Raw genomic sequence first — 14,856 nt, forward strand, 5'->3', positions numbered from 1 at the left:
TGCTCTTACAGGTTTGATTTAGCAAATAAAGGGCTATTACAGTCTTACAAAGCTAAAGGCATAGCCAGTCGTGTAGACACAGGTGGTGCTGCCCCAGCTATGAGGGCCCATTGCTTTATTGATCCCTAGCATTTGCTTTCAGCCTGTCGGAACGCCACCTGGGTCCTTAAAACAAAACCTTTTTGTCTTCTTGACAAACGACTCCCTATTTTTGAAAGAATAACACTAATAAATAAGATGAGCCCACCAAGAATATATTTAAAAGAGCAGGCAGCTGCTGAGCCCCCACACTTTTCATGCTCACAGTTCGCAGAGAAAATGTTCTTCAAAGGAAGAACCTGGCTTTGGTTATACATCACAACAGTTTTCGTTTTAGGGAGTGAGCTCCACGGCCTGGAGCAACACGGAGGGAATAATTGTTATCAGCTGAACCGATTTCCGTGCAGCTTTGAGGGAGCAGAACATCACTGTCATGCTGGGGGAGGACACCTTGCTTTCACCTGGAACCAGGAGGTTCAAGATCTCCTCTGGGACTTTCTGAAAAAAGAAAAGTGGTGGGTCGGGGGAAATTTAACGCTGCCGAAAAAACACCAAGGAAAAAACCACCCAGGTGAGGCTCAGAGGTTTAGTGGTCATGAAGGAAACTTCCTTACTTTTCCTCTGAGATGAGAGAAGGAAAGAAATGTGACCTCTTCTGCTTTTGTGTACAGAGAAATCAGTCCCTTCGTTACCATCGTTCTGAAATGTCTCCACTTTTGTGCTCCAGCCTTTCATTTGTCTGTGTCACAAAATGATGAGATTTTTTTTGTCTCAGAACCTATCAAAAGTTAACTTACCTGCTATTTCACTAAAGGTATTGTGCAAGATTCTGAAATGGTTACTTTTTTTTCCTGGTAAATACCTCTTTATCATTCTCAGCCCCATGCTTCCTGACACAGAAACTTAGAGAGAAATTATTTGTCAGTTGCCTTTCTTACACAGGTATTTTCAAACTTAGGCACAATAATCTTAGGGTCTTAGAGAAAAATTCAAGGCATTATTACATCATTGGGGGCTTTCCTGGTGGCTGAGATGGTAAGGAATCTACCTGCAATGCAGGAGACCAGGTTCGATCCCTGGGTCAGAAAGATCCCCTGGAGAAAGGAATGGCAACCCACTCCAATGTTCTTGCCTGGCGAATCCCATGGACAGAGGAGCCTGGTGGGCTACAGTCCATGGGGTTGCAAGGAATCGGACACCTTCGCTGACGTCTAGATAAAGTAGTACTAAGCCTTGTGATAACACATAATATGAAAAAAATAAACAGTCTATAGTTTGTGTGTGTCAGGAGGCAATCCTAGGTTTCCATCTACTGGAAGCTAGCAAAATTTGGTGTTCATGTTTATTTTTTTAACTGTTCGACTTTTGAGTAGGAGGCTCATCTGGGTCTGGTCTCCCTGCAGCAGATGTCACAGCATGCCCGGCCACCAAGCCCACCAAATGCATCTACCTGACCAGAAGTCAAAATCAGATCTTATGCAAAGAGGGCTCTTGCTCACTGGAGCATTACTTCATTTGCCAAGCTGGTAAGTGATGAAGCTACATGCTGCCAAAGACCTAATTCTTAGAAACTGACTCTGAATAAGGAGAGCATGTGAGAGTATTAGGTAGAGTCTGTGAGTGGTGGACCGTAATGACTCCTCCTGCAACCCCTCTGGTCGTTGGGCAGAGTTGTGCCTTGATGTTCCCTTCATTTCTTGACCTGGATAGAGTGTGTACCCCCCAGTCCTTTCAGCGCCTGGCCTTTACTGGGAAGAAGAAGAAGCAAAAGAGGAACATAGTATATGGTGGATTATAGGGGAACCTGTTATCAGTTTGCTTCTTCAGAGTTAGGAGGTGAGACTTAAGGGGTAGTTTGGTTTGGTTTGGTTTGGTTTTCACATTAAGCAATGTTCTTCATGGTAGTAGTTACATAAAGCACTTATATTGTAGGTTGGTGAATTCTCAGAGAGCTTATGATATCTTAGACTGTATAGGTAAAAGTTCTGTTCCACTTTGTTAAAAAATCACAAATACATTCTTATTAAAATGTACAGCAGCTATAGATGCTTCATAAAACAGGAGACATTGCAATATTTTTCTATTACAAGAATTAAAAAAAGATCACCTTTCTCAAATACTGGCTATTGAAGGGACCCAGTATTTCAAATTTACATATTTCTAGCAGCAAACCTCTCCTTCCTCACCCTTTCAAGCTCTTTGTGATATTTTTGTCCCTTTGCCATGATGGCATGCTGCTGTTAATGAGGCCAAGGTTGTGAGCCTAGTTTCTGCAGAAGTCAAATGCTCACGTTTCCTTCTCACAAACTGCATCTCTAGTACTAGCAGTCATCTTACAATTGTGAACTGTTTTTATCATCACAAGAGTTTATTTCACCCAACCCATCTCCAGGATTGGAAAAGCAGCCCCCTAATAGAGTCTAAATGATGGTGATTATTCATCCACTTTTCACTCTCCCAAGAGAGCTTTTAGACATTCTCGGCTACTCTTGGTTTTGGAGTGAAAATGTGTTTCCTAATATTATTTTCCTTGTACTTGCAAGAGACTTCTGCTGTAGAACATAGAATGTTTCTGCAGAAGGAAATCTTGGACAAAAAGAATTCAGTTTATCCAGCCAGTTCTGCAAATTCTGAGTCTGTGTGCTGATAACTAGAGGAAGTATGTCACCGCAGTGGAAAAGCTGCACTCGAGAGCCAGGCTCCCTGGGTTCACATCTTGTTTCTCCCTCCCTGGGCAAGCGCCTCAGCCTCCGTGCAGCCCAGTTTCCTTCCAAGGAGTGTTATGAGGATGAAGATAATACAAATTATATAGAATATTAGAACAATGCCTGGCATTGGCTGCCAGATTAATAAAGATAGAGACACACAGACATTGTGAGGCCCGAGAAAGTAAGTACTTGACACCACCTACTGAGTATTCTTATGAAAAGAAGAACTTGTAATAAATTTTTTAAAAAAGTAACACTTGAATCTTCTTAAGCCTTTAGAGCCAACCAGTTTATAAAAAGTAAGAGAACTGAAGAACACACGAAATAGCACCATGGGAATGTGATCATCAAAACCCAGAATTGGGAGGCTACAGGATAAACAAGTCAGGTTTTACAACAGGACATGACAAGCTTGAGGGGAGAGAATGAGGAGGACGTGGGAGAGGCCACTTAGGAGAGTGGAAGTGAGAATAGGCCAGGGAAACACTGTGATTACCAGGCAGGGCAAAGGCAGACCCCTCATGGTTCACGATCCTGAATTTTAGCTGAGATGCAGTCAACAAGGTTACGTGATTTCTCCAGCTGTAGAAATAGCAAATATACAAAGGGAGGCATGTTCAAGAATGCTATTGCCCACCTTCTGAACTTCTGTCTCTAACAGTGAGAATTATTGAATACAAGGGAAAATCCTATGCTTAGAACGCAACTTCTTAAAAATGAACTTAATTCCCTCTTCTCACTGTTGATCAAGTTGGTGCATTTTGAACTGTTGAATAGTACAAGGGGATGTGACTGTTGTTCTTCAGTTGCTAAGTCATGTCCAACTCCTTGCGACCCCTTGAACTGCAGTATGCCAGGCTCCCCTGTACTTCACCATCACCCTGAGTTTGCTCAAATTCACGTCCGTTGAGATGTGACTGTGTTCCAGAGCAAAAGACTTTCTACAGAAAGAATTTCTACATTGTTCTTTGGAAAAACAGCAGGGTAGTTATCTTTGTCTTTTCTTGATTATCACGTACTTGCATGTAGTGATTATTTTATAGACTTCCAGCTAGAGTTTTATCCAAAACGTTAACTTCTGCATTGGCCTCCAAATAGATGCCTTTTCAGATCAAGATGCCAATTATGAAAGAAATGGAAACAATTCTCGTTCACGTGGCAAGCCCAAGAGGACAAAAAGAGAAGTCATAAGACCGAGAAGCAAAGTGACCTCAGGTAATGTGTAGTGACATCAGTTGCTGCCTTAATGGATGCACAGGACTGAATTAATGCTGAAATATGTCATCAGAGCAAGGTACTCAGTAAACATCCTTTACATTCTATTTTGTCTGATCTTAGGATTGCAGACTTTGCTTTCATTTTATTTTTTTTTTTCATTTTATATAAATCTGTTTTCTTGGTATTCCTTTGGCCATCCTCTTTTCAAATATGCCCAAATAAAAGATAAGTTTTTTTTTTCCCCTCGACAATGTTTTCCATCAAAAAAGTCTTCTTAAAATCCTTGTAAAGTCTTTCAAATCACAGTATACTCAATTTTTTATTTTTGAAAAATACTATTTCTTTCAGTGACCTCAGTCAGTATCAGTGTGGCTGATTACAGAGATAACCTGACAGAGTGGGTAAAAAGAGAGAGAAATTTAAAGTGGATCGAGTAATATTCTTAGGGGTAGGAGCTCACAGCTTCAACGCTTAGGTGTCCTTGTCAACTAGCCCCTTAAGATTCCTTTAAAAAAGCAATTTAGAAAGTGTTCTTTAAAAAACAAGGAGGAGAGTATTCTTGTAGAGACATTTTCTCATCTAGAGAGAATATATTTCTAAAGAACAAAGGTAAAAATCAGCTTTTCTGAATGCTTTGTAAATGGGTACTTGTGAGTTCGGGGACAATGTAGTGATCTAATTAGATGGAAGTAAAGATGAGATATTTTGGAAAACTTATTTCTGAAATTTCTTCTGGGTATAATTAAAGCAGTGATGCTGAAGATGCATTTGAGAAGTTTGGATAAAGCTGTGTCTTGAAATATGAGTTTCAGAGGAGCAAAGCCTCTAAATTTATGTACTACTTTGTATAAAGTGATTTTAACTATTCCTTTGTAAAACTAAATTATTAATTAAGTGTACATTTGATGTTTCACATATACCCTTCAAGTTTATATCATCAAATTTGCTCAAAAATAACTTTTAAAAAAATCTCCTCATTGAGAAAAGAGGAGATTGGTGTTTTTTCGATGTGTGGGCCTTTAAAAAATTTTGTGTCACTTTACTGAGTTTCATGTAAATGCATCTGATTTCTCTGAGTATTTTTATAGTGCAGTTTTATCATCTTCTCCTTTTCTCCCCATTATTTTTGGCTGTGCTGGTCTTCGTTGCTGCACAGGCTTTTCTCCAGCTGCAGAGAGCGGGGGCTACTTTCTAGTGCCTAGGCTTCTCACTGCGGTGGCTTCTCTTGTTAAGGAGCGCAGGCTCTAGGGTGCGTGGCTTCAGTAGTCGTGGTGCAGGGGCCTAGCTGCCTCGAGGCATACCCCGGGTCCTCGATCCCAAAGTAGGGATCGAACTGGTGTCTCCTGCATTGGCAGGCGGATTCTTTACCACTGAGCCGCCAGGGAAGCCCCAGCTTTCTGTAACAGACGTCGTTCCTTGCCTTGCTCTGTGCTGTCTTGTTCTAATGCTTCCTTTCACTTTTGCCTTTATTGAAATTTTGTTTTTCAACAGTCTTTCAATTCCTTATCTTCAAGAAGTTGTGTCAACTTTCTTATACCTATGTGTTTTTAATCGTCAGACTCAGGAATGAAACAGTCTCTTTGAACTCTCATCTGGTTAAAGGAACATACAGGTTAATTTCCCCCTACCCATACCCTCACTCCCTAGATCTTGTTAGTATAACTGTGGATTTTATTCTAGTTATATTAAATATATTATACAATGTCAACTTTAAAAGAAGAACAACTTGAAAGTTGTGAGTTTAGTTTTTCTTGGGGGCAAAATGAGGACTATAGCCCAGGAGACAGCATCTCAGATAGTTCTAAGAAACTGCATCAAAGAGGTAGGGGGCAAGGTCAGTATATGTGATTTTGGTGAAGGGGAGGTACATGCAGTCAAGCGCGCGCACACACACACACATTTTGCAGAAGGTTTCTGCTAGCAACAAGAGTAGTCATCACCAGGAAAGATTTTAGTGTTTTTTTAATAGGAGATATAAGAATTGGGCTCATAAAATCAGCTTCCAAAAATATCTAGTTGTCTGAAGATCTGCCGGTTTTTCCCAGAGCACAGAGTGCCTCATTTCTGCTCTCCATCCTGAACTCCTTTCAGTGGGTGCTGAAAATCAGCAGCAGCAGCAGCACATGATTTAGTCCTGGTAGAGGCAAATGGCAATTTGCCAATTTGTAATTGAGAAGAACTTTTCTTAAGAATAGTTTTTTCATGCTTTTATCACAGCAAGATATCCAACAATCCTTTAGAACTTATTTCTGTTTTAACTGGTTTTGTATTTGTCACCAACGACTTGGTACCATAACTTCACACTTCTAGTTATTAATTTCATCTCATTTCCACTCCAGTTATTTTTTCATGACAGAACTTGGTGTATTGTAAAGTAATTAGCCTCCAACTAATATAAATAAATGAAATAAAAAAAATAAAAAAGAGCTATTGGTGGAGGTACCTAGAAACTTGTGAATAATCAAAAGGGGCTTTTCTTGTCCCTTCCCTATGTTGTTGTTCAGTTGCTTGGTCGTGTCTAATTGTTTGTGACCCCATGGACTGCAGCATGCCAGGAGGCTTCCCCGTCCTTCACCATATCCTGGAGCTTACTCAGACTCATGTCCATCGAGTCAGTGATGCCATCCAACCATCTTGTCCTCTGTCGTCCCCTTCTCCTCCTGCCTTCAGTCTTTCCCAGTGTCAGGGAGTTTTCCAATGAGTCAGTTCTTTGCATCAGGTGGCCAAAGTATTGGAGCTTCAGTTTCAGCATCAGTCTTCCCAATGAATATTCAGGGTGATTTCCTTTAGGATTGACTGGTTTGATCTCCTTGCAGTCCAGGGGAATCTCAAGAGTCTTTTCCAGAACCACAGTCCAAAAGCATCCATTCTTTGACACTCAGCCTTCTTTATGGTCCAACTCTCACATCCATACATGACTACTGAAGCTTTGACTACACAGACCTTTGTCGACAAAGTAATGTCTCTGCTTTTTAGTATGATTTCTAGGTTTGTCATAGCTTTTCTTCCAAGAAGCAGCATCTTTTAATTTCATGGCTGCAGTCACCATCTGCACTGATTTTGGAGCCCAAAAAATAGTTTGTCACTGTTTCCATTTTTTTCCCATCTATTTGCCATCATGTGATGGGACCAGATGCCATGCTCTTAGGTTTTTGAATGTTGAGTTTTAAGCCACATTTTTCACTCTCTTCTTTCACCTTCATCAAGAGGCTCTTTAGTTCCTCTTCACTTTCTGCCTTCAGGGTGGTGTCATCTGCATATCTGAGGTTATTGATATTTCTCCTGGCAATCTTGATTCCAGCTTGTGCTTCATCCAGTCCGGCATTTAGTATCATGTACTCTGCATGTAAGTTAAATAAGCAGGGTGACAATATACAGCCTTGGTGTACTCCTTTCCCAATTTTGAACCGGTCCATTATTTCATGTCTGGTTCTAACTGTTGCTTTTGGACCTGCATACAGATATATCAGGAGACTGGTAAGGTGGTATGATATTCCCGTCTCTTTAAGAATTTTCCACAGTTTATTGTGATCCACACAGTCAAAGGCTTTAGCATAGTCAATAAAGAGGAAGTAGATGTTTTTCTGGAATTCTCTTTTTCTATAGTCCAGTGGATGTTGTCAATTTGGTCTCTGGTTCCTTTGCCTTTTATAAATTCAGCTTGAACATCTGGGAGTTCTCAGTTCATGTACTGTTGAAGCCTAACTTGGAAAATTTTGAGCATTACTTTGCTAGCATGTGAAATGAGTGCAATTGTGCGGTAGTTTGAACATCTTTGGCATTACCTTTCTTTGCGATTGGAATGAAAACTGAGCGTTTCCAGTCCTGTGGCCACTGCTGAGTTTTCCAATTTTGATAGCATATTGAGTGCAGCACTTTCACAGCATCACCATTTAGGATTTGAAATAGCTCAGCTGGAATTCCCTCATCTCCACTAGCTTTATTCGTAGTGATGGTTTCTAAGGCCCACTTGACTTTGCACTCCAGGATATCTGGCTCTAGGTGAGTGATCACAGCATCATGGTTATCTGGGTTATTAAGATCTTTTTTCTATAGTTCTTCTGTATATTCTTTTTTCTATAGTTCTTCTGTATATTCTTGCCACCTCTTCTTAATATCATCTGCTTCTGTTAGGTCCATACTGTTTCTATCCTTTATTGTGCCCATCTCTGCATGAAATGTTCCCTTGGTATCTCTAATTTTCTTGAAGAGATCTCTAGTCCTTCTCATTCTGTTGTTTTCTCTATTTCTCTGCGTTGTTCACTTAGGAAGCCTTTCTTATCTATCCCTGCTATTCTTTGAAACTCTGCATTCAGATGGATATATCTTTCCCAATGTTAAAGGAAGATTTTCCCAAGACAATTTATTGATCTAGTAGGCTAGATCAAGGGGAGAGATTTTTATAGACAGAAATGAGCAGGAGCAAGGGGGTTATACTGGGCATTTGCTGATTGGTTAAAACAGGGTTGCTTCCCTATGTGGAGCAAAGGGAAGTCTTGAATCTCTGTTATATAGCTTGTGCTGGGCAGGCAGGTGCTGACTAGTTGACCATGGCCTGCCTTCCATGGGAGAGCCATTTACTAATGTGGGGATTAGCGTGAGTGACTCCATCTTGGGCCTGATCTGGTTACTTTAACAGAAATAAGCCATATGTTAGCAGGGTGTACAGTTAAAACATAGGATCAATTGCTATAACAGAGGCCACAATAGCTTAAGTAAAACAGACGTTCATTTCTTTTTTACATAACAGTCTGAGAAATAACTTTAAGACTGAAAGGATAGATCATTGGTTTACAGGACCCAAGTGCTTCCTTGTTCTGCCATCAACTTGTAGCATCCATCTCATGTCTATAAAAGCTATTTTTTCTTCCAGAACTCTATGTTCACGTTTCTAGCAGGTAGGAAGGAGAGAAGAGAAAGTTGAGGGGCAGGAGACAGGAGGCTGATCTTTTTTTTTTTTCCTTAAGGGCATAGCCTGGAAATTGCACCTGTTACTTCTCATATCCCATTGGCCAGAACTTGATCACATGTCTGCACCATAGAGCAGGGAGGACTGGGAAATGTAGTCCTTAGCTGGGCTACCATGTACCTGTTAAAGAAAGGGAAGACAGAATATCCAGCACACTCTGCAGTGAATGTGATACAATTCTTTCCTCATAGTCTTCCCCTCAAAACTCTGTGGACATCATTCTCTTGTTTTTTGGCATTTAATGCTATAGCAGAAAAGACTAAGGCTAAGGCTAGCTACCCACCCACCCCTCTTTTTTCCTGGTAGCTTTTTTTCTCCCATCAGATTGCTTGTAGAATTTTTTAATCCTTGCACTACAGAAATTTTCTTAGCATGCATTCATGCTAAGATTGCTTTTCACTGATTTTTTGCCTAGAATGTGATGTTGCGTATATACATCTTTCTCAGTTCAAGAAAATTTTATTCTGTTCTACCCATTTATCCCTCTCTTTCATTTGCTTTGGTGTAGTCCCTGAGAAATACCAGTTACTGTGTGCTCTCCTGCTGGTTTCTACCCTCCATATCTTTCCTGTCATTCTTCTAAGTGGAAAGATGGTTTCCTATTTGTCACTCTTTCTGTTGCATTCTGAAAGAACTCCTCACACTTATCCTGTGTACCACTGATTTGCCTTTTCCACCTTAGTTCTGCTCTGTGTTACCTCCAATGTGGATCTTAATTTTTCTGTAGCATTTCTGGTGTTCCTGAAGTCCTCTAATATCATTTATTACTCTTCCAATCTCATTCTTATGCATATTACTTTCAATTGGTTTATCTTTAAGACTTTCTGTTTGGTGGCATGGCCCCCCAAAAATAACTTTGTTTCAATTAAGGATGTTAAACAGCTTCCTGAAATATTTTTCTGGATTTTGCTGTTGATTTTTAGAGCTGTCATTTCCTCTGAGTCCTTTGGAGTCAGTTTCCGGGTTCTAAAATGCTATTCATAGGCTCCCTTTTAGTCTTTGTTGTTTTTTTTTCCCTTAAGGCAAGATCTGTCAAAAGACATTTGTCTAAGACTAGGAAATTGGATCACTCTTAAGTTTAGCAGCCTGTTGGCTTTATTGCGTGGTCATAACCCCTTCTCGGATCGGCAGTTGATGTTCCGGGTCAGTTTCCTGTTCCCAGCAAGCTGTCAGCCTCATGGCCCTAATCTGAGGTGATGTTTTTCTCAACTCTGCATATACTGCTTTAACTGTCACATCATTGGATATTATTAAATCCATTCTCCAGGTGAGAAAACTAAGAGGTTAAGTCATTTGTTCAAGGCTTCCTCGTAAGTCGCAGTAAAAGGCAAACCAGATCTGGACCCCAGGTCTTTGACTCAGAATTCAGTTTCTTCAGTCTTTCTTCCTTCTGTTCGTCTTGATAGAAAAACAGGGCAGCTGATCTGAAGAGCATCTCAGAACTGTGTCCTGCCCCAGCAGTAGCAGCTGCAGTGATTTGCTGCTAAACGTACATGCCTTGTGAACAGCAAAGGGAATGCTCTAAGAAAAGAGAAGAGGGCAAATAGACTTGCTGTAGTCAGGTCAGTCTGCATGGGTCTAGACACTAGTGCTTTGAAAGAAATCAACAAGTTCATAGCAAATAAGCATGGTAATATCCGGATATTGCCTTCAAATCACAGTTTTCTTACTGGAAAAATGTGGAAAGAGAATAAAAACAATAATGGTGGTCTGGTGAAATGCTGTAAATGATCATTTCCTATAGTCAGAAATATGCTCTGATTTATTGAATAAGAGCTCTTTTTTGGTAAAATTATGAGGCAGATATTTCTGCAGTAATATTTATATTCTGGCAACTTTATGATTGATCTGATTTAATATTTTCAAACAGAGGATCTGGGTCTTGGAAGAGTAAGCGAAGGGATGAGACATTAGTAATGTGATGCTTCTGCTCCACAGAAGCTTATCTACAGATGTAGCAACAGTGGGAAATGAGCAGTTTGGCTTCCTACATAAAACAATTTGCATTGTTTTCAGAAACAAATAATCCTCAAGTAAAATAGAAATATTTCTATCTTAAGCCATTCCCTTGAACATAATCAACTCTCTTTTTCCTATAGGAGACACTCATCTTTCAAACACATGTCACCAGCCTGCTCAGGCTAATAGTGTAAGTACTTCACCACGGTGCACATCTTGAAATATGGCTCCCTTTGTCGTTCTTGGTGGATTCTGCCAGAACTCTGCTCTGTCTCATAGAGGGCTCTGGATATAGTTTTCTAAGAAGGAAAGGAAGGTACTTAAGTGCAGCAAAGAATCAGGTCTGGTGGATGCTTTATTAAAGAAAATTTTAAAGCCTCTTTGGCTTTGATGTTGGTATAATTATTTGTTGGTTCGTTGTTAATTTATTCCCTGCTTCATCCCAGAAAGGACTTGTGGCATCTTACCAAAATATGTGCCATGCAATAACATTAAAAAAAAATTTTTTTTAAGGAAAAAAGAAAGAAATTTGAATGAAAGGAAAACAATGTTAGGAACTCTGCATAATCCATAAAATTTCACCTTCAAGGGACTGCTCTTGCAGTCCAGTAGTTAGGGCTCCATGCTTCTACTGCAGGGAGCTCAGATTTGAACCCTGGTTGGGGAACTGGGATCCCACAAGCTATGCAGCAAAGCCCTCCTGCTCCCTGCCGAAAGAGTTTACCTTCAAGAAATTTCTCAGCCTTGCCTCTGTGTCCTGCATATTTATATTGTCTAAATATAAATACACATTTATTTGATCTAGTATTAACTGCAAAATATGTGTTTTCTAGCAGCATGAAAGAAGGAAAGTAGGGATGAAATAAATACCCTTTAAAGCAGCATCTCCCAAGTGATGTTCTGTAAGTAAACAACCAACATTGCTCAAAAGAAGGAAAACAAGCAAAGGTTTATACCTGTAGGACTTCTCTGAGCCTTTCAGGTGCCCAGGCCTCACCATCTGCGCCGCGATCACACCCCAGCCCACGCCACTGTCATCTCCCATCTAAGCTGTGTATCCGCCACCTCCTGCTTCTACTCTTGGCCCCTTCCTGCCCGTTCCCAACCCAGCAGTCCAAGGAGTCCTTCAGAGCAGAATCGGATCACGCCACTGCTCCTCGAAGCCCCAAGCGTCTTCCCCTCTCAGACTGAGTAAAATCACACTGTTGTCAATTGCCTGACGTCAATGCTCTCCTCACCCCCACCCCCAGGATCTTCCTGATCACCCCGGTTCCCGCTTCCGCTCATCTAGCCTCCTCGTGCCTCAAAGCCAGCAAGCTGTAGCCTCAGGGCCTTTGCACCCCTCAGCTGTCCTCCTCCAGTGTGTTGGCAAAGCTTTCTCTCCCCGCTTCATTCAACCGTCAGCAAAAACACCCTCTCCTGACAGCCGAGCACCCTTTCCCTTTGTCTTCTTACTTTTTTTTTTTTTTAATGTTTTTTTTAACTTGATTCAGTACACGATACAATGTGTGTTTCTGTTACCACCCTGAAAATGGAGGCTCCATGAGGCAAGAACTGGGCTCATTTTGTTCACTGCTGTGTCCTTGGTTCCCCAGAACATTACTTAGGACATAGGAGATGCTTAATTATAATTTAATGAATGAGTGACAGTAAGCACAGTAATATAAATTGTGACTCTTAAAGAGGATAGTATGGATGCCACTTTCTCAAGACTCTGCACAGGATCTTTTTGAGAGAAATGCCTATTAGTATCGTACAGGACGTGGGGATTCTAGAGCAATTTTAGAAGCACTTGCCTTAATTATTCATCATTTAGGAAAATCATATTCAGCCTTCTCCTTTGTGCATTTTCATCTTCTAGTCCAAGACTCTGTGCCATCCCCTCAGCCCATTTCCTTCAGCGCCACCTGAAGTCACACCGCACGGGGTGTCGGTCACGCCTGCACCTACCAGCCAGCCTCTCCCTCTGACACCAGAGCTGCCCGGGCCTGGATCTGTAACACGTGCTGGAAAACCTCTGGTAGAAAGAACTTCAGGCCCCAAAGAGGACTCACACCCAAGTGTCTTCACCAGTCATCCACAAGTATCCTTACAGAACGCATCTGATCAGGTAAGTGTGGAAAATTGAAATCACAGCCAGGTACCCTTGTGACCCTGAAAGAGCCCTTTTTACCCTTTCCTTCTATATGGTGATGTTTCAAGAATATGCTACTTGGAAGGAGCTGTTTTCACCCTTCACCCCTGAGTAGAACGTAGGAACACCTGACAATGATGGGGTTCAGGGCAGGCTGCCCCAAAATGTGCCACTGTGGCAACCTGGATTATTTCAAGCTGAAGACAGTTAAGGCCCAACAGACTCAAGAAGAACTTTTTACCTCCCTCTTCACTGCCTGAAAGAAATTAGATTAGGAACTCAAACCAGGAAGAGAGCTATTAATGTTACCACGATAAATTTTCTTACATTAGAAACACTTCTCTGCATGGTGTGACAAGCATGCATTTACCAGACCTTTCCTCTTCCCATCTTTCTGTGAGTGTCTTCCTCCACTCCGAAGTCCCAGACCCCTGGCCCCTTCTCCTTGGCTCAGGATGGCATCTAAACCTCAGTGGCCTGTCTGTGAAACTCCCATCTTTGGGACTCCCGTACGTACGTAATTACATTTGTTTCTCTCCTGTTAACTGGTTTTGTGTTGGCTTAATTATTAGCCCAGCTGAAGAACCTAGAAGGGAAGAAGGGGAAAGGGTTCCTCTCCTAACAGACAAGCCTGTATCCCAATTCAGAGCTAAGCAAGTCTATGGAAATATTCCACAATGGGTTTTATACCCACTTCAGGACTTAATGTCTTATTATTTAGTGACATTTATTTAGTGCTTCAGGCGAGGAGGAAGCCTTATTCACCTGCCCCACTTTTTCAGCAGCAGCAAACCCTTCTGACAGCCCCTCCTCCTCACCGTCTCAGCTCTTTTTTTTTAATCTTTCTTCCCCCTTTACCCCAAACTTTAAGATAAAGCAAAGCCATCATGATAAATTTGACCGAAGAGAATTATCCTGCTTCTACCCATTTTTTTTTAAACACAAGCTCTACTTACATGCGAACATTTCCCTGTTAAAGAGGAATCCTGTTTACTCTGAATCTGCATTCATGAAGCTAGATGTTCACTATTGTCTCTGCTGGCATTGTGTTCCCCTGGGGAGAAACCGACCTACAGTCATTTCAACAGACTTGTTTTCTTTTTTCTTTTTTATTTTAGACTTGTTTTCTTTAAACAAAGGAAAATCTGAAGTGTAGACTCTCCAGGAGTCTACAAATAAATCACTCTAAATATTAAGAGAATTTAGTAGCATTGCTGAATACCAGGTTACTATACCAAAGCTAATTGTACTTTTACAGATCAGTAACATTCAGTTAGCAATTTAGATAAAGAAAAAAGATATAATAGCCAAGTATGTAGGAGTGCAGATAACAAAGTGAAAGTGTTAGGCGCTCAGTGATATCTGACTCTTTGCGACCCCATGGACTGTAGCCCACCAGGCTTCTCTGTCCATGGAGTTCTCCAGGCAAGAATACTGTAGTGGGTTGCCATTTCCTTCTCCAGGGGATCCTCCCGACCCCTGTTCAATCGTGTGGTCTATGAGGGTAGGACCACAGCTGACTGGAAGTACTGAAACTCCTGAGTCTGGCAGCACACAGTAGGCATTTAATAAAGGCTTATTGAATATGATTGAATTCAGCTGTGAGTGGAGTAGTCTCTGGTAATTGGACCAAGTCATTGGTGTAAAGAGAGATTTTCTCAGGGTTGGACTTCCAGTGTGAAAGCAATGACCTCTTAAGGCTTGGGGCAGGTCCAGTGCTCTGGGTTTGTTTTCTCAGAGAGGTTTTCTGCCTCCACCTCCTGCCAAGTGGTATTTCAGGTACTACCTTCTCGAACATGAACTCTTGAGTTGAGGGAAATAAACAGGGT

General features: G+C 41.2%; 1 protein-coding gene across 1 annotated transcript in view; it reads left to right on the plus strand.

The window, feature by feature from the left end:
- The window catches only part of PKD1L3 (polycystin 1 like 3, transient receptor potential channel interacting), an 80,869-nt gene that overhangs the window by 2,166 nt on the left and 63,847 nt on the right, over nucleotides 1-14,856 (plus strand). The window contains exons 2-5 of the mRNA XM_043900578.1: nucleotides 1,443-1,565; nucleotides 3,846-3,962; nucleotides 11,034-11,083; nucleotides 12,755-13,003. Of these exons, the coding sequence (XP_043756513.1) occupies nucleotides 1,443-1,565; nucleotides 3,846-3,962; nucleotides 11,034-11,083; nucleotides 12,755-13,003 (539 nt within the window). The remainder of the gene's footprint in view (nucleotides 1-1,442; nucleotides 1,566-3,845; nucleotides 3,963-11,033; nucleotides 11,084-12,754; nucleotides 13,004-14,856) is intronic.

Source organism: Cervus elaphus, chromosome 4 (assembly GCF_910594005.1).
Source record: "Cervus elaphus chromosome 4, mCerEla1.1, whole genome shotgun sequence".
Taxonomy (NCBI): Eukaryota; Metazoa; Chordata; class Mammalia; order Artiodactyla; family Cervidae; genus Cervus; species Cervus elaphus.